The sequence below is a fragment of the Heterodontus francisci genome, chromosome 41 (genome assembly GCF_036365525.1).
Source record: "Heterodontus francisci isolate sHetFra1 chromosome 41, sHetFra1.hap1, whole genome shotgun sequence".
Taxonomy (NCBI): Eukaryota; Metazoa; Chordata; class Chondrichthyes; order Heterodontiformes; family Heterodontidae; genus Heterodontus; species Heterodontus francisci.
Window position 1 is genome coordinate 28,365,249 of NC_090411.1, and position 24,668 is coordinate 28,389,916.

A 24,668-nucleotide genomic window follows, 5' to 3' on the forward strand; every position below is an offset into this window, starting at 1 on the left:
CCAAACATGGACCGAAGAGCTGAATTGCAGAGGTGAGAGTGATTGCCCTTGACCTCAAGGCAGCATTTGCCCAATTGTGGCGTCAAGGAGCCCTAGTCATTGGGAATTGGGGAAAACACTCCACTGGCTGGAGATGTAGCTATTATAAGGGAAGATGGGATGTGTTTGTGGGAGGTCCCAGGATATCAATACAGGAGTTCAGCGGGGCAGTGTCCTAGGCCCAACCATCTTCAGCTGCTTCATCAATGACCTTCCCTCCATCATAAGGTCAATTTGCTGATGATTTGCATAGTATTTGGTCCCATTCACAACTCCACAGATGTGGAAGCAATACGTGGCTGCGTGCAGCAAAATCTGGACAAAATTCAGCCTTGGGCTGATAAGTGGGAAGTAACGTTCATGCCGCACAATTGCCAGGCCATGACTATCTCCGACAAGAGAGAGTTTTAACTATCTCCCCTTGACCTTTAATGGGGGGGGGTCACCATTGACCAGAAACTGAACTGGACCAGCCACATAAATACTGTGACTAAAAAAGCAGATCAGAGGCTGGGAATTCTGCGGTGAGTAGCTCACCTCCAGACCCCCCAAAGCCCGTCCACCATCTACAAGGCACAAGTCAGGAGTGTGCAAACCAAGGCTTCTTTGACAGCACCTCCCAAACATACCTAGAAAGACAAGGGCAGTAGGCGTATGGGAACACCACCACGTCCAAGGTTTACTCCAAGTCACACATCATCCTGACCTGGAAATGATCATCGGGTTAAAATCCTGGAACTTGTTCTGTAATGGTACTGAGAGAGTACCGACACAACACTGACACAACAGTTCAAGAAGATGCCTCACCAGCACATTGTCAAGGGCAATTAGTGTTGGGGAATAAAAACGTTGGTCTTGCCAGCAATAGCCACAACCCATGAATGAATAAACTAAAATTACGGCTTTCTCATGAATAATAGCCACTTAAACAAGATTTATGCTTATGTACATAAGATATGAAATGACCATTAATCCCATATGTGCTATAGAGTTACCTACCCTCTAGGATTGCCCTGGAGTCTCTAGAAATTAAAGATTAATCTCCCTAGGCACTGCACCGAGCAATCCAGAAGAAAAATCATAGGTGTATTAAATAATTGTGTGTTTTTTCCATTCTTTTTCATCTCTTATTTATTAGTTATATATATTTTGGAGCTAGCATAAAAGCTTGTTTCGGTGGTTGGAGGTGAGTGATCATGTGACGAAACCTCCAGGAATATGTCCAACTGGAGTTGGCAACCCTAATGTGCTCACCCTCCCGCCCCCTTCATCCTCTCATACCAAACCTCTCTGCCTTCCACCTTTTGGAATAGGCAACGGTAGAAATTCAGGAGTCCTGTGGCAATTTCTCATGGGTAATCGGGAAATAAAAATCCAGTATTGGCAACAGTAACTATGGAGGTGTTGTTAAAAACCCAATGGGTTTTGAGGGAAGGAAACTTGCTGTCCTGACATGATATGTGCTACATGTGACACTTGGCCTACACCAACATGGTTGACTGTTAATGAAACCTCGGAGGTGGCCTAGAAAAGCACTCAAATATATCAAACCGTTGCCCAGCGGTTCAAGAAAGAAAGCCCACCAGTACCTTCTTCAGACAATTAGCGATGTGCAATAAAATGCCTCCCTGAATGAATAAACAAAAGGCAACCCCTCCTCGCACCCACAAGTCCCAAACACCCTCTTTATTTTCCAGGGATGATTTACTCTCCCTTTCCATATGCTGTGATCATCAATTTTTGTTTGTGTATCTAAGATGTAAAAAGGCCAGCAGTCCCATACATGCTGTAGGATTCCCAACCTGCCAGGACTGTCCCGGAATCAAGCAATTAAAGATTAAATAATAAAAACACAAAATGCTAGAAATACTCAGCAGGTCTGGATTGAAGATTAAGCTCCTGGACACTGCTGCAAGCATCCCTGGAGAAAAATCATAAGTTATTAACTTTGTATTTTTGTTTTTCATTTTCTTTGATTACTTATTTCTAAGTTATAAAAATATTGGAGCCAGAATTTCACCTTTCACCTTAAAGGACTGGCATCCAACAGCCCCACACCTTCAGGAGAATGAAGGGGGAAATTAATGAAGAGAAGAAATGATAAAGATCTTGAAGCAAATGCTTGTGGTTCCTTTTTTTTCTCCTTCTTACACTGAATATTTTAATTTTTTTACATCGTTGGATACAGACTGCATAAGTGAATTTCTAATTCATATCAAAATGTGTAACCTTCATTACAATGTACTGTAGGGCAATCAAAAATAAATGAGTCCTGTGTTTATACAACTTTGTTTTCTTACGTTTTATTGGCACTTTTTTGTTCCATGAAATTTTATTTGAGCCTCACTATTACATTTCCACCAATCAGCCACAAGGAAATGGCCTGAGAGTGGTCTGCTGGGGCATGGATGGTGTAATGGTCCCTTAACCAACATCACTAAAACAAAAGATCTGATCATTATCCTACTGTTCCTTGTGGGATCTTGCTGTGCACAAATTGGCTACTAAGTTTTCTATACTACAACAGTGACTACGCTTCAAAAGTACTTAATTGGCTGAGAAGTGCTTTGGGACAGCCTGAGGTGGTGACAGTTGTTTAATTGCATTATTTCCCTGCCTTTATTTGGAGCGTGCCCCAGCGCCCACATTGGGCCATCATTTTTCCGAGTGTTTGACACCAGGTCTTGGCGAGGAGAGGGGGCCAGGAAAACCCCAGAAGTCTAGGGAGTGTTGTCAGGTTGGGGGGGGGGGGGGTGGGTGGTGGTATTGCTTTACATCATTGGGTTTGTTAACAATTGAGAAAACCTCCATGTACAAAGAGTCTTGTGTGGAGCATAAGGAAAAGGGAATTGGATAATTATCTGAACAGAAAAATATTTGTAGGGGAAAGGATGGGGGAGTGGGACTAGTTGAGTTGCTCTTGCAGAGTGCTGGGCACAGACACGACAGGCTGAATGGCCTCCTTGCTGCAACCATCCTATGATAAACTTTGGCATGGAGCAAATGGCCTGTTCCTGTGCAGTGGAACTATGACACGGGTAGATTAGTAACCCCAGGCTAATGCTCTGGGGACATGGGCTCAAATTCCACGGCAGATGGTGGAATTTGTATTCAGTTAATCTGGAATTAAGAAGCTAGTCGAATGGTGACCATGAAAACATCATCAATTGTTGTAAAAACCCATCTGGTTCACGAATGTCTTTTAGGGAAGGAAATCTGCTGTCCTTACCTGGTCTGGCCTATATGTGGCTTCAGACCCACAGCAATATGGTTGACTCTTAAATACCCTCAGAAATGGCCTAGCAAGCCACTCAGTTGTATCAAACTGCTACAAAGTGTAAGAAAAGGAATGAATGGACGGACCACCCGGCCTTGACCTCGGCACCGGAAACGACAACGGCAAACCCAGCCCTGTCGACCCTGCAAAGTCCTCCTTACTAATATCTGGGGACTTGTGCCAAAATTGGGAGAGCTGTCCCACAAATTAGTCAAGCAACAGCCTGACATAGTCATACTCACGGAATCATACCTTGCAGACAATGTCCCAGACACCACCATCACCAACAGGAGAGACCCACGAGTGGTGGCAGCACTGTGGCATACAGTCGGGAGGGACTTTCCCTGGGAGTCCTCAACATTGACTCCGGACCCCATGAAGTCTCATGGCATCAGGTCAAACGTGGGCACGGTAACCTCCTACTGATTACCACCTACTGCCTCCCCTCGGCTCATGAATCAGTGCTGCTCCATATTGAACATCAATTGTAAGTAGCAGTGAGGGTGGCAATGGCACAGAATGTACTCTGGGTGGGAGACTTCAATGTCCATCACCAAGAGTGCTCAGTAGCAACACTACTGACCGAGCTGGCCGAGTCCTAAAGGACAATAGCTGCGAGACTGGGACTGTGGCAGGTGGTGAGAGAACCAACAAGAGGGAAAAACCTACTTGACCTCGTCCTTACCTGTTGCAGATGCATCTGTCCATGACAGTATTGGTAGTAGTGACCACCGTACAGTCCTTGTGGAGACGATGTCCCATCTTCATATTGAGGATACCCACCATCATGTTGTGTGGCACTACCGCCGTGCTAAATGGGATAGATTTCGAACAGATCTAGCAACTCAAAACTGGGCATCCATGAGGCGCTGTGGGCCATCAGCAGCTGCTGAATTGTATTCAACCACAATCTGTAACCTCACGGCCTGGCATATCCCCCACTCTACCATTACCATCAAGCCGGGGACCAACCCTGGTTCAGTGAAGAGTGCAGGTGGGCATGCCAGGAGCAGCACCAGGCATACCTAAAAATAAGGTGTCAGCCAGGTGAAGCTACGACACAGGACTACTTGCATGCCAAACAGCAGAAACAGTATGCGATAGACAGAGCTAAGCGATCCTTCAATCAATCGATCAGATCTAAGCTCTGCAGTCCTGCCACATCCAGTCATGAATGATGGTGGACAATTAAACAACTGGCAGGAGGAGGAGGAGGCTGCACAAATATCCCCATCCTCAATGCCAAGCATTGCCAAGGGAGCCAAGCACATCAGTGCAAATGACAAGGCTGAAGCATTTGCATCCATGTTCAGCTAGAAATACCAAGTGGATGATCCACCTTGGCCTCCTCCTGAGGTCCCCAGCATCACAGATGCCAGTCTCCAGCCAATCCGATTCACTCCACGTGATATCAAGAAACGGCTGAAGGCACTGGATACTGCCTTGACAACATTCCGGCAATAGTACTGAAGACGTGTTCTAGAACTAGCCGCATCTCTAGCCATGCTGTTCCAGTGCAGCTACAACACTGGCATCTACCCAGCAATGTGGAAAATTGTCCAGGTATGTCCTATGCACAAAAAGCAGGACAAGTCCAACCCAGCCAATTACCGACCTATCAGTCCATTCTCAATCAAAGCAAAGTGATGGAAGGGGTCATCAACAGTGCTATCAAGCGGCACTTGCACAGCAATAACCTGCTCACTGCCACTCAGCTCCTGACCTCATCATAGCCTTGGTCCAAATGTGAACAGAAGAGCAGAACGCCAGCGGTGAGGTGACAGTGACTGCCCTTGACATCAAGGCAGCATTTGACCGAGTATGGTATCAAGGAGCCCTAGCAAAATTGCAGTCAATGGGAATTAGGGGGGAAACTCTCCGCTGGTTGGAGTCATACCTAGCACAAAGGAAGATGGTTGTGGTTATTGGAGGTCAATCAACTCAGTCCCAGGACATTACTGCAGGAGTTCTTCAGGGTCATGTCCTAGGCCAACCATCTTCATCTACTTCATCAGTGACCTTCCTTCCATCATAAGGTCAGAATGGGAATTTTTGCTGATGATTGCACAATGTTCAGCACCCTTTGCAACACTTCAGATACTGAAGCAGCCCGTTTCCAGATGCAGAAAGACCTGGACATCCAGGCTTTGGCTGATAAGTGGCAAGTAATATTCGCGCCACACAAGTGCCAGGCAATGATCATCCCCAACAAGTGAGAATATAGCCATCTCCCCTTTGACATTCAATGGCATTACATAGCTGAATCCGTGAAAGGCACATGACCATGGGTCGTTATTGTTCTTGGGAATCTAGTAGGTGGAGGTACCTGCCCACCTACCATTGTAATTTCTAATGGTGCTGGATCTCAGCAGAATTAAGAGCAGATAGCCTGATGCAATGGATAATTTCTTATAAAAGTCAGTGAGGAGTTATTTAATCCACACCTTTGTTGCTTGAACCTTTTGGTAAAGCAGCTTGATATATTTCACACAGCTCCAATGGCTCCATGACCTTCTGGTCAGTTATTCGTTGTGACCTTGTCCTATCAATACCTTCTCTTTGGTTATCTCTTGCCCCGCTTTATTTGCTTAAAACCTAATTTCTAATATTTGCCATTTCTGATGAAGGGTCGCTGATCTGAAACGTTAACTCTGCTTCTCTCTCCATAGATGCTGCCAGACCTGCTGAGTATTTCCAGCATTTCTTGTTTTTAGCTCCAATGGCTTTGTGTTGTGCCTTGTCCCTTTAATGATCTAACCTTCTTACTCTTAATATTTCTCACTGCTGACCCTCTGACAGTTGAATCAATACACTGCAGTCTCCATGAGAGGTTAGGCTTTAATCTGAATAATGGCAACAGAAACTGGTGGTACCTCCTCATGTGACTCGGTGTCAAATTTTGTCTGATATCGCTCCTGTGAAGCACGTGGGACGTTTTACTATGTTAAAGGTGCTCTATAAATGTAAGCTGTTGTATGATAAATGCACTAGAGATCAAGACTTGTTCTGATGAAGGATTATTTCCGAGACGTTAAATTGTGTTTCATATTCAGATGCTGACCAACTTGCTTTCAGCAGGTGCTGTATCTCTGCATAATTTCCGGAAGCTGATCACCAGAACAATGCCGGGCAAGATGGCGCCTCCCAGTGACGTCAGTAGAAAACGCTCTATCAATTTGACTGGAAGGCGGTGCCTGGCTCTTCTGTCACGTGGTATGACGGCGTCGGGGGGTGGGGGGGGTGTTGGTCAGGTGAATCGACTGAGTGACATCCGTGAGGAGGAAGAGTGCCGACAGCACCGTCACGTGACGCGGCTGGGCGAAGCGAGTGGGCGGGGGTGTGCGCGCGCGCGGATTTGTCACGTGATACGACTGCGTGACTCAAGCGGGTCGGAGGGGATCAGCGCAGCTGTCTGTCTCGTGATGCAGTTGAGTGAAGCGGCGGTGAGGAAAAGGAGGCGGGGCGCGGCTGAGCGACGGCGAGTTGAGGGCGGGGGGGGGGGAACTATGGCTTAGCCACGTGACATGGCTGAGGGCGGGGGAAAGTCGCGTGGGGAAGGGGGCGTACATCTGTCGCCGAGGTAATTGAGTGACGTGAGATGAGGGGCGGGGCGCGACTCTGTCACGTGATACAGCGGAGGATGCTCGCGCTGCTTTTGTGCAGCGGCCTGGTGGAAACAGGCTGAGGGAAGGCAGGGAGAGAGAACTAAAGGGTGAAGAGAGGAGGATTAAATTCCTTCACTGCGATGTGGAAAGGTGTACAACCGCCTGCGAGGTTCGTTATTCAGGATCATAGAATGATTTAAATTGTGAACCTCTCGGGTCAATGATTGTGGTGAATCAGGGAGGCGCCATTGCTGCAGGATAGTTATTTATAGAAAGCGCAACCCGAATATTAACATTATCACTGTTCATGTTTTGGAGGAAATTATTCACAGTTATTGTTTTTTGCATGAATTTCGCGAATGCATTTTCCTTCTTTGTTTTTAATTGAACTTTTGAAATGCCAAAGTGAATAATGTGCCTGTATGTTTATTGCATCCTAGTTGGTGATCACAGGGAACCCAGAGAATAATTGGACTAGGATTTTAGTCCCCATTTCAAAAGTCATGCATTCTGCCATTGTATCTGCAACATGTGGTTCAGTTGGAAGGTTGTGGGTTGAAGCCCCCACTCCAGACCACATAATCCAGACTGACACTCCAGTACTGAGGGAGTGCTGCACTGTCAGAGGTGCCGTCTTTCAGATGAGATGTTAAACTGAGTCCCTCTTTGCCCCTTCAGGTGCATGTAAAAGATCCCATGGCACGATTACCAAAAAGAGCAGGGGGTGTTCTCTCTGTTGGCCTGGCCAATATTTATCCCTAAAACAGATTGTCTGGTCATTATCATGTTGGGTGCAAATTGTTCCCTACGTTACAATAGTGATTATATTGCAAAAAGTACTTCATTGTATTATGACTGAGGTGGGAGGAGAGCACTGTTTATCCTAGTCCCACTTCTTCACAGGCCACAGCATGTTAAATTTTCCCACTTACTGATAGTCAATCATATACTCTATTTTTCCCCCAGAATAAAACACCAATCAGGTTTCTTTATTAAACAAAATTAACATTTTATTATAAACCAAGTCCTAACCAATAGTGAAGTAAAACTTACAGATTGAAATATTAAAGCCCCTTATTTATCCTAGCACCCCTCACATACACACAAACACACACAACCAGTTAAACAAGAAAATAAAAGGGATTTTTGATCAAAGCTGCTACAAAGAAAACCAGAGAAAAAAATCGCTGGCTGAAAAGAAGGTCTGGAAAGATGCCCATCGATTTGGTTTGACGTCCCAAATGTGTGTTGACGGCTGTCAATGGGCTCTTCCTAGAACAGTTCTCTCTAGGCGATGCTGATGATCAGTTTGGGTAGGCTTTCCTAGAGATGTAGTTACAGAGGCTCCAGATAGGTCTTACAGCAGGAATGCAGCACCACAGTTTCAGTTCCTATGCATTTGACAAACAAGGTTTCTTTAAACATGGGTTTCGTCAAATACAGGAGGAAATAGCAATCTGAAACATTGGATATAGGATTTGTTTTCGCGAGAGAGCTGAGCTGTTCTTCTGTTGCAATCTAAACACCAACTGGCTTTTTTTAACAGTTCAAATTGAAACGGAAAACATTCCAGAAGTTTTCTCCTGACCTCCCTAATTTTAGCCTGTCACCCCTTAGTAACCATCTCCCCAAGTCAAAAACCACCCTACTGGGTTATTTGAAAACAGGTGCCTTCCAGTAACTGTTTACAGTTCAAACTCAGTCCAAACCTTCTGGTGACTAGGTGTTCCTTTTAAAAGGAAACAAAAGTTCCAGCATCTATGAAATCCTTTTCAGTTTTAAAACACAAATTCTCAAAATTTAACAAAAAATGGAAACACTAGTAACAATTGGCTGTAAAGTGTTTTTTGGGTGACTTGAGATTTTGAAAGGTGCTATATAAATGCAAGTGTGCACATTTCTAATGGAAACTGTCTAGATAAACTTGTCACACGTTAACACAGTGCTTCCACTGGTAGATGGTGTAATAGCATAACCAGTTTACATAGACAATTCTCCTTAAAAATGGAACTTTAATTGAGAATGGAAATGTTTGATAGGAAATGCATGCAGATTTAAGATGTTTTATACATTAAACATTAAAGACTAATGTCTGTATAATCAAGATTCAATCGGGAGGAATTTTAGACTGAAAGACCCCCATCTTAGTATTTTGGTTTTAAGCCCATGTTTCTGCACACATCTGATCCTGGCTCTTGGGAAGCAGGAACCCTTTGATTCTTTGTATGAGTTTAAACTTGATGGTATCTGTGTGCATGTGTATCTGTCAACTGCAAAGGCATACAGAGCATCCTGCTCAAATTTGGAAGTTTCTCACCATCCTCTGTCTACTCAACGATGACACGCAAGCCATGATCCTCGTTGACGGAGCCCACAGACCCTATCTCAGTCAAGACCGGGTTGCACGTCGCACCAACCCTCCTCCATTTTCCTCGCTGCAGTGCTACACCTCAGCTCCAGAAAACTACCTGCAGGAGCAGAGGTAATCTACAGAACAAATGGGAAACTATTCAATTTACGCTGCCTTCAATCCAAAATCACTCCAACCTCAGTTGTCGAGCTTCACTTTACAGATGGTGCTTGCATGTGTGCTCACTCTGAAAGTGAACTCCAGGTGAAAATGAAGGTCCTCTTCCAATCAGCACCCACGGCACACCACCAGCTCCCGTCAATCAAGATCACTGGCGAGATCTTGGAAAATGTGGACCATTTTCCATATCTTGGGAGCCACCTCTCGGCGATGGCAGGCATAGACAACGAGGTTCATCATTGCCTTTGGCCTCTGAGTATTTAGGATCAGGATCTCAAACCCTACACTAAGATCATGGTTTACTGAGCTGCAGAGATCCCTGTGCTCCTACATGCTTCGGAGACTTGGGCAACCTACAGCAGGCGCCTCAAAGCACTGGAAAAGTACCACCAGAGGTGCTTCTGCAAGATCTTCCAAATCCGGTGCAAGAAAGGTGGTCCAACAGCAGTGTCCTCTCCCAAGCCATCTTGCCCAGCCTTGGGGCGCTAATCACCTAAAACAGGACATGTCCTTTGCATTATATCCCAACCATTCTACTCAGAACCTCAGGTCGCAGCAGAAGACTCCCAGAAGGACAGCGGAAACGCTTTAGAGATGTCCTCGACGCATCTCTGAAGAGATCAAACATCCCCATCAACTCATGGGATTCCCTGGCTCGTGACTGTCCTCGATGGAGAAAACTCATTTGGGAAGGCATGGTACACCTCGAGGGACTTCGTCGGGAACATGCAGAGGTGTAGTCGAAGTATCTGAGGGAGTGCATAAACCTCCAAACTAGTCCTCTACCTGACCCTTCAAGTACTACCTGCCAGTCATGTGGAAGAGTCTGCAGATCACGCATTGGACTTATTAGCCATCTTCGAGTCCATCGAACCGGAGTGGAAGCAAATCATCCTCAAACCCGAGGGACTGCCAAGGAGAAATGTTTGGGTGTGCAGATAGGTAGCTTGACTGTGGTCGACATCGCAACCAAACCTGATCTTGCTTTGATCAATGAGCCACGGGCACTTTCCTGCAGGAGTCACAGGATAGCAATCAGGAGCAGGAGACCTGGTTGATTGTTCCTTCCTGCCCCGAAGCTGCTTAGAACTGAGCTCGCTTTTAGTCGCTGTATAGTTGCCGTGGCTCAGATCAGCTAACTTGGGAGAAGCCAGGATTTCAAACTGGAACTTTTCTGGTCTGTGTGACGGTACGTTTACCTCCTCAACCATGAGGGATACACGCCATCAGTAAGGAACAAAGGTTGCTCAGTCCGTGACCCAACTTTTCAAAAATCGGCTGTGTTTCAATTGTTTTAACTCATCTGTAAAACCACCCTCTGTCTCACTTCCCCCTTAACAAGGAATGATGTGTCACTGAGACAGTGAGCAGAATTTTTGAAGCCCATCGGAGGAGCCTGGGCCCAGAATTTCCTGCTGCGGATCAGCGTGCCATTTTTAAAGTTGCCAAGTTGGGGGTAAGACAGCTACCCGCCTGCACGTGGTGGGTAGCTAATTGAGGCCTATTAAGCTCCCTCTCCTGCGCTGACTAGAATTTTCCAGTCAGCAGGTAGGCCCCCTTGGTGGATTCCCGCTAGCAGACCAGAAAACCGGCACTTGTTTCACTATTTAAACATCCCCTGCAGCTGACTTACAAATAGCCGCAGGCCACCCTCTGGAGCGCTTTTTTTCCCCCTCAAAGGCAGTCTGACAGCTGTGGCCATTTTGTATTCTCAAAGATTTTAGCAGTGTTGAAAAGGTGCCTCCTCTCTCCCTTACCTGCATCCTATTGGACATCCAGACTTGGGAGGCTGCCCACTGCCCTTAATTGGATGGCGAGAGCACCCTTTGGTCATTAATTGGCCAATTCAAGAAAAATTGCATTGGGCATGTTACGCCCATGTCTAGTGGGGTTGGGACCCGGAAATTATCCTGATGTCTGAATCCTGAGCCCAGAACAAAAGTTTTGCCCATTAGTTCCCAAAAAGGTTAGTCAGTTTTATGAGAATCTGAACTGTTCCATCAATTTTGCCTAGTTATTCGATGTTGTGTTCAGGGCTGGGAAGAATTGGTTCATACTGGTGATTTTCCCCATATTGAACACTACCAACCATGTACAGTCTGTCACCAGAGTCACTGAATAGCATATAACATAAGATCAAAGAGTAACCTACCACTGGAAGTGGCCATTTAACCCATCATGCATGTGCTGGCTCTTGGAAAGCTATCCAGTTAGTCTCACTCCTACTGTTTCCTCATAGTCTGGCATGTTTTTCTTTTTTAAGTATATATTGAATTCCCTTTGAAAGTTACTATTGAATCTGCTTCCACCACCCTTTCTGGCAGTGCGTTCCAGATCATGACTCACTGTGTTGAAGCAAAATCTTCTCCGCTTCCCTCTGGTTCTTTTGCCAAATGCCTTAAATCTGTGTCCTCTGGTTATTGACCCACCTGTCAGTGAAAACAGTTTCTCCTTAAGTACTCTATCAAAGCCTGTCATAATTTTGAACATCTCAATTAAATCTAGGAACATGGGTATAGGCGGAGGAGGCCATTTAGCCCCTCTGGCCTATTTCACCATTCAGTGAGATCATAGCTGAGCTGCACCCTAACTCTATATACTCCCCTTGGTTAATATCCATTAATACCTTTTGTTAATAAAGTTCATCAATCTAAGTTTTAAAACTAACAATTGATCTGGCGCCAGTTTCCGTTTGCGGAAGAGATTTCCTCCCCTTCTCTGCTCAAAGGTGAGCAATCCCAGCTTCTCCAGTCGCTGCACAGGCCCTCCTCCCTGGTACAGTAGTATACAGTTGGGAGTGAGTCCTCAACATTTACTCTGGACCCTTTTGAAGTCTCATGGCATTGGGTCAAACGTGGGCAAGGAAACCTCTTGCAGATTACCACCTACCGCACCCCCCCCCCCCCCCCCCCCCGCCCCCCCAGGTCAGCTGATGAATCAGTGCTGCTCCATGTTGAATACCAACTGAAAGAAGCACTGAAGGTAGCAAAGGCACAGAATGTATTGAATGGGGGACCTAAATGTCCATCATCCAAGAGTGGCTCGGTAGCAACACTACTGACCGAGCTGGCCGTGTCCTAAAGGATATAATTGCTAGTGCTGGCTCTGTAGCAGTGGTGAGAGATTCAACAAGAGGGAAAAACCTACTTGACCTCATTATCACCTGTCACAGATGCATCTGTCCATGGCAGTATTGGTAGGAATGACCACTGCATAGTCCTTGGGACGATGTCCCGTCTTCACATTGAGGATACCCACCGTGTTGTGTGGCACTACCACCGTGCTAAAAGGTTACGAACAGATCCAGCAACTCAAAACTGGGCATCCATGAAGTGCTGTGGGCCATCAGCAGCAGCAGAATTGTATTCAACCACAATTTGTAACCTCATGGCCCGGCATATCCCCCACTCTACCATTATCATCAAGCTGGGGACCAACCCTGGTTCAATGAAGAGTGCAGGTGGGCATGCCAAGAGCAGCACCAGGCATACCTAAACATGAGGAGTCAGCCAGATGAAGCTACAACACAGGACTACTTGCGTGCCAAACAGCAGAAGCAGCATGCAATAGACTGGGCTAAGCGATCCCACCACTCAACGGATCAGATCTAAGCTCTGCAGTCCTGCCACATCCAGTCATGAATGGTGGTGGGCAATTAAACAGCTGACAGCAGGAGGAGGAGGCTGCACAAATATCTCCATTATCAATGATGGTGGAGCCCAGGACATCAATGCAGAAGTCAAGGCTGAAGCATTTGCATCCCTCTTCAGCCAGAAGTTCCAAGTGGATGATCCATCTCTGCCTCCTCCTGAGGTCCCCAGTATCACAGATGACAGTCTTCAACCAATCCGATTCACTCCACGTGATATCAAGAAACGGCTGAAGGCACTGGATACTGCAAAGGCTATGGTGCCGGAAACTTGTGCTCCAGAACAAGCCGCGCCCTTAGCCAAGCTGTTCCAGTACAGCTACAACGCTGTCATCTAACCAACCATGTGGAAGATTGCCCAGGTATATCCTGTATACAGAAAGCAGGACGAATCCAACCTGGCCAATTACCACCCTATCAGTCTACTCTCGATCATCAGCAAAGTGATGGAAGGGGATGCTAACAGTGCTATCAAGCCTCACTTGCTCAGCAATAACCTGCTCAGTTTGGGTTGTGCCAAGGCCACTCAATTCCTGACCTCATTATAGTCTTTGTCCAAACATTGACAGAAGAGCTGAACTCCAGCGGTGAAGTGAGAGTGACTGCCCTTGACATCAAGACCGCAATTGACCGAGTATAGCATCAAGGAGCCCTAGCAAAACTGGAATCAATGGGAATCGGGGAAAATTCTTCACTGGTTGGAGTCATACCTAGCACAAAGGAAGATGATTGTGGTTGTTGGAGGTCAATCAACTCAGTCCCGGGACACCACTGCAGGAGTTCCTCAGAATTGTATCCTAGGCCCAATAATTTTCTGCTGCTTCATCAAAGACCTTCCTTCCTTCCATCATAAGGTCAGAAGTGGGGATGTTTGCTGATTCTGCAATGTTCAGTACCGTTTGCGACTCCTTAGATACTGAAGCAGCCTAAAGCACTGCAATGCCCTGTTGGATAGCCTTATATGGGAATTAAAGATAGGCAAAGGAAACCCGACCTAGCCCGACTGCTGGACCCGGAAGTGCGACCTGACACGACCTGAACCCGATGCATGTCGTCGGGGTCAGGTAGCAGGCCTTTCCCCATGTACTGATGTAAAGGCCTGCTATCCGACCTGATCACGTGTCGGGGTCGGGTCGCACTTCCGAATCCGGCATTCGGGCTCAGTCTGGTTTCCTTTGCAGACGTTTAAAGCAGCCCGTGTCAAGATACAGCAAGACCTGGGCAACATTCAGGTTTGGGCTGATAGTGGCAAGGAACAGTCGTGCCACACAAGTGGGCAATGACCATCTCAAACAAAGAATCTAACAATCCCTGAATTCCCCCACTATCGACATTCTGGGGGTTACCATTGACCAGAAACTGAACTGGACCATCCACATATATACTGTGGCTGCAAGAGCCGGTCAGAGGCTGGGAATTCTGCAGCAAGTAACTCACCTTGAATCCCCAATGCCTGTTCACCATCTACAAGGCACAAGTCAGGAATGTGATGGAATATTCTCCACTTGCCTGGATGGGTGCAACTCCAACAACACTCAAGAAGCTCGACACCATCCAGTACAAAGCAGCCTGCTTGATTGGCACCCCATACACCACCGTCAACATTCACTTCCTTCACCACTGACGCACAGTGGCAGCAGTGTGTACTATCTATAGGATGCACTGCAGCAACTCACAGTCTTTTTCGACAGCACCTTCCAAACCCACAACCCTTACCACCTAGAAGGACAAGGGCCGCAGATATATGGGAACACTGCAAGCCACATACCATCCTGACTTGGAACTATATTGCGTTCCTTCACTGTTGCTGGATCAAAATCTTGAAACTCCCTCTTAACAGTACTGTGGGTGTAGCTACGCCCCAAGGGTTGCAGCGGTTCAAGAAGGCAGCACACCGCCACCTTTTCAAGGGCAATTGGGGATGGGCAATAAATGCTGGACGAGCAAGTGATGTCCACATCCCATGAATGAATAAAAATAAATTCTAGTAAATCACCTCTGCACCCTCTCCGATGCCTTGATATACTTGGCCAGTTTAAAAAGTTAACCTTGGGGAATAATTGTGATGTAAGAATGAAAAGGAACCTAAGCTAGACAACAACAACAACTTGTATTTATATAGCACTTTTAACGTAATAAAATGTCCCAAGGCACTTGATTGTTTTGGGCCTCTAACTGACCTAAAATCACTGGATATCAGATGTGTTTTGGATTTTAGCGAATAATTGCATTGAAAATTTATATACCTTAAAGACCTAATACACCTATCCCTATTCAATTAAATTGGAAGTTGATTTTCCCCACACTATTCACCTGTTTCCACAACCAACCTTGCCCCTCAACCCCTCCCCGAGCCAGGAAAATGTCTATAGGATCTAACTTTGTATAAACTACTGTATTACTTTGTGGGGTCACTGTGCTTTAATCTGACCTGTATTAGGAGTTAGATCTGTTCAGAAAAATTAGCCCTGTATTCTTTCTCCCGATATAGCTGCCTCGGTGTGAAAGCAGAGGTTTCGCAGTGACTTGCAGACGCCATGGTTGTGCCCCCCATTGATACACCCACTCCTCCCAACATGGTAGCAGATGTGGTTTTCGTTATCGAGGGAACAGCAAACCTTGGGCCATACTTTGAATCTCTACGGAAACATTACATTCTTCCAGCAATTGAGTAAGTGGAGTCTGCACGATGTTTAGTTACCTGAGTCAATCCAGGTCAACGAAAGACTGTTCCTTATATATGGGTACTGTAGCCTAATAGTTACAGCATTGTGCCAGCATCGCAGAGATCGTGAGCTCAAAACCAATGGTTCATTACTGTCGTACAGGGAAGGGATCCTGCCATCCCTATCCAATCGCGCCCACTTCCACAGTATGTGGTTGATTCCCAGTGCCCTCAAGGAAACCACAATAGAAACTTGCAGTCATATTGTTTATCGCAGGGAAAAAATGTGCTTCAGAGATGTAAGGGACGAATGAACACCAAGTCAAAGAAAGCAAAATTGGGAGGGATGAGTGACTGTTGGTCAAACAGGTGGATTTTAAGAAGGGCTTTCGAGGAAGGCAGGGAAAGATTGAGCAGACTGGGGCTCTTTTCTCTGGAAAAGAGAAGACTGAGGGGTGATCTGATAGATGTGAAGAATATGAAACGGTAGACGTAGGGAAGATGTTTCTGCTTGCGGGTGAGATCAGAACTAGTTGGAAAGCACGCATGTGTCGAACTGCGAATGTTAGTATTTTCATAGCCCTTCATGCTAGAAAAACAACTTTACCTTAATTGATCTCTCAGCGCAAGGCTTTTGACCCTTTCCCAAGCATCTTTTGTGAAGAAATGCTGTCTCTGTTTTAACCTTAGCTATCTTATAAGTCATGAATAAAATGAAGACAGAGTTTTCCCCCTGACCAAGACCCTAACACCTTACCCAAGTGACAGAGAGTGTGGGGAGGGTATTTTGTCATGGAAGGTATCTGCCTGAAATACATGTACTTTTGATCAGAGGCCACTGGATAATGTGAACTTTCCCCCACCCCCCCCGGTTTCCTCCCTATTTCCCAAGCCCAAGGATAGCAATGGTTATCTATCCATGTTTAATTTATTCCCTCCTTATTGCTTATGATGATGTGGGCTTTGTAATGCATAGTTGATCTCAGCTTGTATATAAAATGATACTTTGTTAGGATTTGTTTTACTGTGCTTTATCATTGTGTAAAGTAGTGATTTGATTTTGGATGTTTTGGTATGTTTATCTTTTAGTTCCAGGTAGCAGCTGAGGGCTCAGTTAAAGATGGCCTGGCTAGTAAATGCTTTCCTGGAAAACATTGCAGTTGCTGACTTTTTAAAAGTTTTTTTAAAAATCCTTTTTCCCCCCTTCTGGATGTGCTGACTGATGGTGGTGTGCAGTTCCGCAGGCACTGACAGCTGTACAGTACTTCTAGTCATTTGTCACATGTTGGCTCAAGTAAGTTGCAGTAAATTCTTTGCCCATGAGAAATGTTCTCGCCTGATGTCCCTCCATACCTGTTTTCGAGCACTGGTCATTAATGAGCAATTGAGCTAGAATCCTTGTTTTTCTTCCCCCACATCTTTCCCCCCCCACCCCCCACCAACACACCCCTTCAGCTCTGAGATGCTGACACCAGTTGTCCTAACTCTTGCACCAGCTGATACAGCACAGTTGAACCTGGCTGCTTTCCAGGCTGAACAGCTTGGTTCTGCCCTGGGCAGCACCTTTTAAATTTTGGGAGATCTTTGCAATTTGTCCTTTCTGAGAACTAAATGCAATTCCTACTCGAACTGGAACTGGGCTTTAGAAAATCAGACACAGTAATTTATTCCTGGCATAATGATGCAGTGTTGCCCACGGTCTGCCAATGGGTGAAAAATTCTATTGGCTGCAGTTACTGCAGCTCTAAATGTGCTAAAGTTGAAGTATGATAGCCAAGAACCTGTTGCGTTGCTTAAATCTGTAAGGAATCTAGAGTAAAGCTTTGGTTCTGATATACTTGGTGTACAGGAAGATAGAGTGTGACCTGTCATCTGTGAGTTATTGCTTCAAAACAATCCCAGACGAATGAAGATGATGGTTTATTCTGAGATCTCCAGCGATAGATCATGGATTAGAATCATATAGTACATAAGGAGGCCATTCGACCCATCGTGCCTGTGCCTGCTCTTTGAACGAACTGTCCAATTAGTCCCACTCCCTTGCACTTTCCCCATAGCCCTGTAATTTCCCCTCGTCCTTCAAGTATAGATTTTTTTTTTCCCCCTTCAAGATAGATTGCAGAGAATATTGATTAGATATCGATCTGTAAAGAGTTGTCTTTTTTTTTTTTTGCAGGTATTTCAATGGTGGTCCTCCGGCAGAAACGGATTTTGGTGGTGATGTATGTCAGCTTGCTGAGTGTTTGTTTGAGTGAACCCTTGAGGTGCTGTTTAAATTCTAGCATGCAATAAGTTTGGTTCTAAACTGTTTTTAAAAAAAAATCTCTAGGCCAAATAATTGGGCCTGGGACAATGTCTCGCAACAAATTCCGTTAATCTCTGCAATCGTCCTGCGAACAATTTGTTGCCTGATACTGTAACTTTTAGGAACGTTCCCAGAGGCAGTGGACTTGTTGCTTTTGAGGGAGGATTTAAGTGCTAATCAAACGCATGTCGTAACAATTTAATGGAGGATGACATGGTTATACAGAAATAGTCAGACTGAAATATGACACGATCATCTGTGGACCGGTCCGTTGAGAATAGAAAGAAATAATGCATGCATGGTAGGAAAATTATAGGGATGGTGTGTGGCTTTTTCCTAAGAGTGTATTAACCACTTTTTTTTTTTGTTGCAAGACCTCTTGCTCCCAAGCTTTCTATAACTTATTTGAGATGAAGAGGACAAACGGCAAATGCTAGAAATCTGCAGTAAAAAAGCCATTAAATGCAGCAGCACATAGCAGGTCCATAAGTGTCTGAAAGAAAGAAGAAAAATAGTTTCTCTGCTTCCCTGCACCCACCCACCCCATTTTCTCTCATCCCTTCCTGAAGGGGCTAATTCATGTCCGGTTATGGTCTTGCATGAGCTTTTGATTCCTCCAATCCCTATTTTTCTTGTAAGAGCCAAAGCAATGGGGGACATCAAGAACAAGTAACATAAATCTTAAATTAGAGTTAGGCTTTTCAGGAGAGAAATGAGGAGCTGCTTTTTCACAGAAAAGGTAGATCTGGAACTCTTTCTTCCTCTTCTTCCCAATATGCTGTATATTTTAGGACAACTGGAGCTTTCAAGACTTAAGTTTGGTAGATTTTTGTCAGGTAAGGGTATCTAGGAGCATGGAGCAAAGGAAGTTAAATGGGGTTCTGGTACAGATCAGCCATGATCTAATTGAATTTAAAACATTTTCTTTACATTCCCTTTGTCTGTCTGTCGCTCGCTCTCGCATTCGATCCAATCTTTCTTTTCTTCCCTTCATTTTTTTCTCAGTAACTGATTTGACATTGAAATCACTCACTGTGATTTACACTTCCTTTTCAGTCTCTTCACTATCAATTTCTCCATTCTTCCATATGATCAGTCAAATAGATGTTCTGTTGCTTGCCCTTTTGCTGTCGGTTCACCATTATCAGCTCATTTTTAGCAGCTAATTTTTAAAAACCTAAATGTGCAAGGGTAAGTCTAACTAATGGCAGACACAGTTAATGCTCTGTTTAAATGAAATTTGGCCCAATATTGAATCTGTATCTGGGCATCACATGTGATGCCATCACTTAAGCAGCCTCAATCTGTACATTGGTTCACCATATAAATGATGTGCATTGTGTTGATTTTTTTCCTATTAATTTAATTCTTTTTTCAGTATGGAGGCACACAATACAGTTTAGTTGTGTTTAACACTGTGGACTGTGCTCCGGAATCGTATGTGCAGTGTCACGCTCCCACCAGCAGTGCCTATGAGTTTGTCACCTGGCTTGACAGTATTCAGTAAGTGAAGAACATTTATATACAGTCCCTTATTGGGGCATTTCACCTTTTAAGATGGATGTCAAAGCTTTGGAAAGAGTGCGGATAATATTTACTAGAATAATATTGGGTCTAAGAGACTTTAGTTGCTTTCAGGGGTCTAGAGAAACTACAATCTTCCTTGTTATTAAAAAAAAAAAAAATTTAATTTATGGGATGTGAGTGTCGCTGGCAAGGCCAGCAATTTTTTCCCATTCCTAATTGCCCTTGAACATGGTGGTGAGCTGCCTTCTGGGAATCGCTACAGTTCATGTTGTGTAAGTACACCCACAGTGCTGTTAGGAAGGGCGTTCCAGGTTTTGACCCAGCGACAGTGAAGGAACGGTATTTTGGTTTCATGCCAGAATGGTGTGAGACTTGGAGGGGAGCTTGCAGGTGTGATGTTCATATGCATCTGCTGCCTTTGTCCTTCTAGGTGTAGAGGTCACAGATTTGGAAGGTGCTGTCGAAGGAGCCTTGGCGAGTTGCTGTTGTGCATCTTGTATATGCTACACAATGCTGCCACTGGGTGTCAGTGGTAGAGAGAGTGAATGTTTAAGGTGGTGGATGGGGTGATGATTAAGCAGGCTGCTTTGTCCTGGATGGTGTTGAGCTTCTTGAGTGTTGGAGCTGCACTCATTCGGGCAAGTGGAGAGTATTCCATCACACTCCTGACTTGTGTCTTGTAGATGGTGGACAAGCTTTGCTGAGTCATGAGGTGAGTTACTTGCTGTAGAGTTCCCCACCTCTGGCCTGCTGTTGCAGCCACAGTATGTGTATGGTAGATTCAGTGATGGTAATGCCATTGAATGTCAAGGGTCGTGGGTTATATTCTCTCTTGTTAGAGATGGTCATTAGCTGGCACTTGTGTGGGGCAGATGTTGTCCAAGCTTGAATGCAGGCATGGACTGCTTCAGTATCTGGGAAGTTGCAAATGGTACTGAACACGCTGATAATTGCAGAAAACATCCCTACTTCTGACCTTATGTTGGAGGGAACATCATTGGTGAAGCAACTGAAGAGGTTAGGCCTAGGGCACTACTCTGAGGAGCTCCTGCAGCGATCTCCTGGAGCTGAGATGATTGGCCTCCAACAACCACAACTATCTTTCTTTGTGTTGGGTATAACCCCAATCAGTGGAGCATTTTCTCCCTAATGTCCTTAGGACTCGGCCAGTTAGGTCAGTAATGGTGCTGCTGAGCCACTCTTGGTGATGGATGTTGAAGTTCCCTATTCAGAGTACATTGTGTGTTCTCGCTACCCTCAGTGCCTCTTCCAAGTGGTGTTCAACATGAAGGAGTACTGATTTATCAGCTGAGGGAGGGCGCTAGGTGAGTACATAAGGAGAAACTGTTTCTAGTGGCAGGTGGGTCAGTCACCCGAGGACGCAGATTTAAGATAATTGACAAAAGAACAAGGGGAGATGAAAATTTTTTAATGCAGCGTGTTATGATGATCTGGAATGCATTATCAGAAAGGGTGTGAAAGCAGATTCAGTAGTAACTTTCAGACAGGAATTAGATGGATACTTGAAAAGGAAGAAATTGTAGGGCTTTTTCATAGAGGCACAATGGGCCCTATGGTGGTCTTCTATGTTGTAAGTTCTACACTCTGTATACACTTTGAACTGCAATCGCTGTCGCAGGTGAATGCAACAGCCATTTTGCCCCACACAATCCAAGAAAATGGGGAAGTTGGTGGCGTAGTGGTAATGTCGCTGGACTGGTAATCCAGAGGCCCAGGCTAATGCCCTGGGGACACTGGTTCAAATCCCACCACTGCATATGATGAAATTTAAATTCAATTAATTAATAAAATCTGGAATTGAAAGCTATCATCGATTGTTGTAAAGAAAAAAAAGCCATCTGGTTCACAAATGTTACCTGCTCTGGCCTATATGTGACTCCAGACCCACAGCAATGTGGTTGACTCTATCTGCCCTCTGAAATGGTCTAGCAAGCCACTCAGTTCAAGGGCAATTAGGGATGGGCAACAAATGCTGGCATTGCCAGCGACACCCACATCCCATGAAAGAATAATAAATAAATAAAAATGAGATGAATTAATTTCCAGTAGTGTTGCTGGAGGGAAGTATGCTGGCCAGACACAGGGAGAACTCTACTGCTGTTTGTACCATGGGCTTTTCTTAACATCTGCCGGAATAGGAAGATAGAGTCTTTGGTTCACACCTCATCTAAAGGACGGACCCCTTCACCAATCCCTCAGTATTGTACTGGAGTGTTTCTTGAGTTTGTGCTCAAGTCTTGATGTGGGCCAAGCCTCAATCTCAAGAGTTCCTTTTCCCCCTGCTTTACACTGCATGGGAGCATGCACTAATAACTTTCTGTTAAAATGTAATTGGCATAAATTAACCTGATTTCAGAAGTTTGGAGGGGGGTGGCAAGGAAAGAATTGCATTTATATAACGCCTTTCACAACCTCAGGGTGTCCCAAGTGCTTTTCGGGCTTTACAGTATTTTTGAAGTGTAGTCACTGTTGTAATGTAGGAAATGCGGCAGCCAATTTGCACACGGCAAGCTCCCAGAAACAGCAATGTGATAATGACCAGATAATGTGTTTTTTGTGATGTTGATTGAAGGATAAATATTGGCCAGGACACTGGGGAGAACTCCCTTGCAGTTCTTCAGAATAATGCCCTGGGATCTTTACATCAGTCTGAAAGGGCAGATGGGCGTCGGTTTAATGTCTCTTCTGAAAGAAGGCACCACTGACCGTGCAGTACCCCCTCAGTACTGCACAGGCTGTCATCCAGGATTTTTGTGCTCAATTCACTGGAGTGTGACTTGAACATGCAACCCTCTGACTCAGAGGCGCGAGTGCTTCCAGCTGAACCATGGCTGACAGCTTTCATTGTCACTATCTTAATTTGTCTTGCAAATACCAACCAGTTTTTGGTTGGGTGGTAATTGAGAATGTTAAAGGCTGTGTGAATCTGATTTCATTTCACATTAACAGTTGTTTCTACTCTTGTGATGAAAAGAAGTATTCTGCAGCTTTTTTTTAAAAAAAGCTGCCTGTTGAAAAATACAGAACCATATTGTGAGTTGATAACACACCTGGTCTGGTCATTTTATTACAAAAGCGGAGAGGCTGACGGCAACCGAACACTAGGAAAAACAATATAATCACGTCTCTTGCTGGTTATATCTGGGAAAAATATGAAATAACCTATTTAAGGCTCAGTGTAGGAAGAGAATCGGAAAATTTTAACAGTATGGATGACTCAATCCACCAAGGGACCACAGTAAAATTCAGAGTAAGAGGGGAAGTCAGGCAGAACATTTTCACCCAAAGGATAATGAACCAGTGATAATGAGTTACTAAGCAAGGTGATTGAAGCAGATGGGTTCTGGGCGAAATTGTACATTTGAGTGAGATTGTAGAGGGTCTGTGCGTTTGATGAAAAGTAGGTAGGCTTAATAAATGTTACTTGTTTTCCCCCAAAAATGTATTGAGAGCTATTTTTCATCAAAATAATCTGTTTTGTGTCCACAGGTTCATGGGGGGCGGAGGGGAGAGCTGCAGCTTGATTGCGGAGGGACTCAGTACGGCATTGCAGCTGTTCGATGACTTCAAGAAAATGCGAGAGCAAATGTAAGATGAAAGAAAGAAGCTTATTTTGTTTTGAGTCTTTTTGTTATTTTGAAAGTGAGGGAAAAGGTTTTTGAGAAGCACCATACGACACTGTGGCAAGATATGGATCTATGCTTGCAGTTCCTGTGCCGAGAGGTCTAATGGTGATGATGGAAAGATAGAAAGTTTGACATTATATAGCACCTTTCACCTCCTCAGGATGTTGCAAAGCTGTTTACATCCAATTAAGAACTTTTAAAGTGCAGTCACTATTGTAGAGAGCTGCGACACTAATTCACACACTGCAACCTCCCACAATGCGATAAATGACCCCATAATCTATTTTTCGTGATGTTAGTTGAGGGATAAATATTGGCCGGGACACTGGGGAGAACTCCCCTGCTCTTTGAAATCGTGCCATTGGATCTTTTCCATCCATTTGAAAGGGCTGATGGTGCCTGGCTTTAATGTTTCATCCAAAGTATGGTGCTTCTAGCAGTGCCGCACTCCCTCAGCACTGCTAGGGGTAAACTTCCTATACTTAGTTCACTCTGCAGTAGTCTTAATAAAAAAGCAAATAGATCAGTTATTTATTAAATATACAGAAATTTTCAAAAATGTTGCGTGAAACATCAGCCTGTAAATATACCCTGATTTATTTGCGTGACAATTAAGGGCACATTCTAATTACCAAAGAGATTCTTTTGTCAGTTTTGATTTCTTCCCCTCTCCCCCCCTCCTCACTACTTTTCTGAAGGCTCTCAACTCCTGCAGGTGTACAGTGTCACAAGTGCCAGTTAGCCTCTGGTTCCTCACCTGAGTGGTCATTCCTTATATATGAGCTTAGACTGTAAATATCAGCAGACTGTTGTACCATGGAGTGCATTACAGCCTAGCCCAATCCTGAGCTAAGTGCACATGCAAACTTTCCAACCAGGGTCATTAAATAGTGATGGGGAGTTGCTTGAGGTCTACATAAGAAATAGGAGCAGGATTAGGCCATTTGGCCCCTCGAACCTGCTGTGCCATTCAATAAGATCATGGCTGATCTGATTGTGGCCTTAACTCCATTTTCCTGCTTGCCCCCATAAACCTTTATTCCCTTGTAGATCGAAAATCTGTCTAATTCAGCCTTTAATATATTCAGTGACCCAGCCTGCACTGCTCTCTGGGCTAGAGAATTCCAAAGATTAACAACCCCTCAGAGAAGAAGTTCCTCCTCATCTCAGTCTTAAATAGGAGACCCTTATTTTGAAACTGTACCCCCTCGTTCTAGATTTCCCCACGAGGGGAAATGTCCTCTCAGCATCTATCTTGTCAAGCCCTCTCAATCTTGTGTTTCAATAAGATCACCTCGTTCTTCTTAACTCCAATGACTATGGGCCCAACCTGCTTAACCTTTCCTCATAAGGCAACCCCTTTATCCCAGGAATCAGCCTAGTGAACCTTCTCTGAACTGCCTCCAATGCATGTATATCCCTCT

The 24,668-nt window shown here is 44.9% G+C and overlaps 1 protein-coding gene across 4 annotated transcripts in view; it reads left to right on the forward strand.

The window, feature by feature from the left end:
- The first annotated feature begins 6,915 nt into the window (after nt 1-6,915).
- Nucleotides 6,916-24,668, forward strand: part of med25 (mediator complex subunit 25) — a 42,865-nt gene continuing 25,112 nt past the window's right edge. For all 4 annotated transcript variants that reach the window (XM_068019650.1, XM_068019652.1, XM_068019653.1 and 1 more), the window contains exons 1-5: nt 6,916-7,090; nt 15,592-15,771; nt 17,942-17,987; nt 19,449-19,573; nt 23,108-23,206. In XM_068019650.1, coding sequence (XP_067875751.1) covers nt 15,638-15,771; nt 17,942-17,987; nt 19,449-19,573; nt 23,108-23,206 — 404 coding nt within the window. In that variant the 5' untranslated portion in view covers nt 6,916-7,090; nt 15,592-15,637. The remainder of the gene's footprint in view (nt 7,091-15,591; nt 15,772-17,941; nt 17,988-19,448; nt 19,574-23,107; nt 23,207-24,668) is intronic.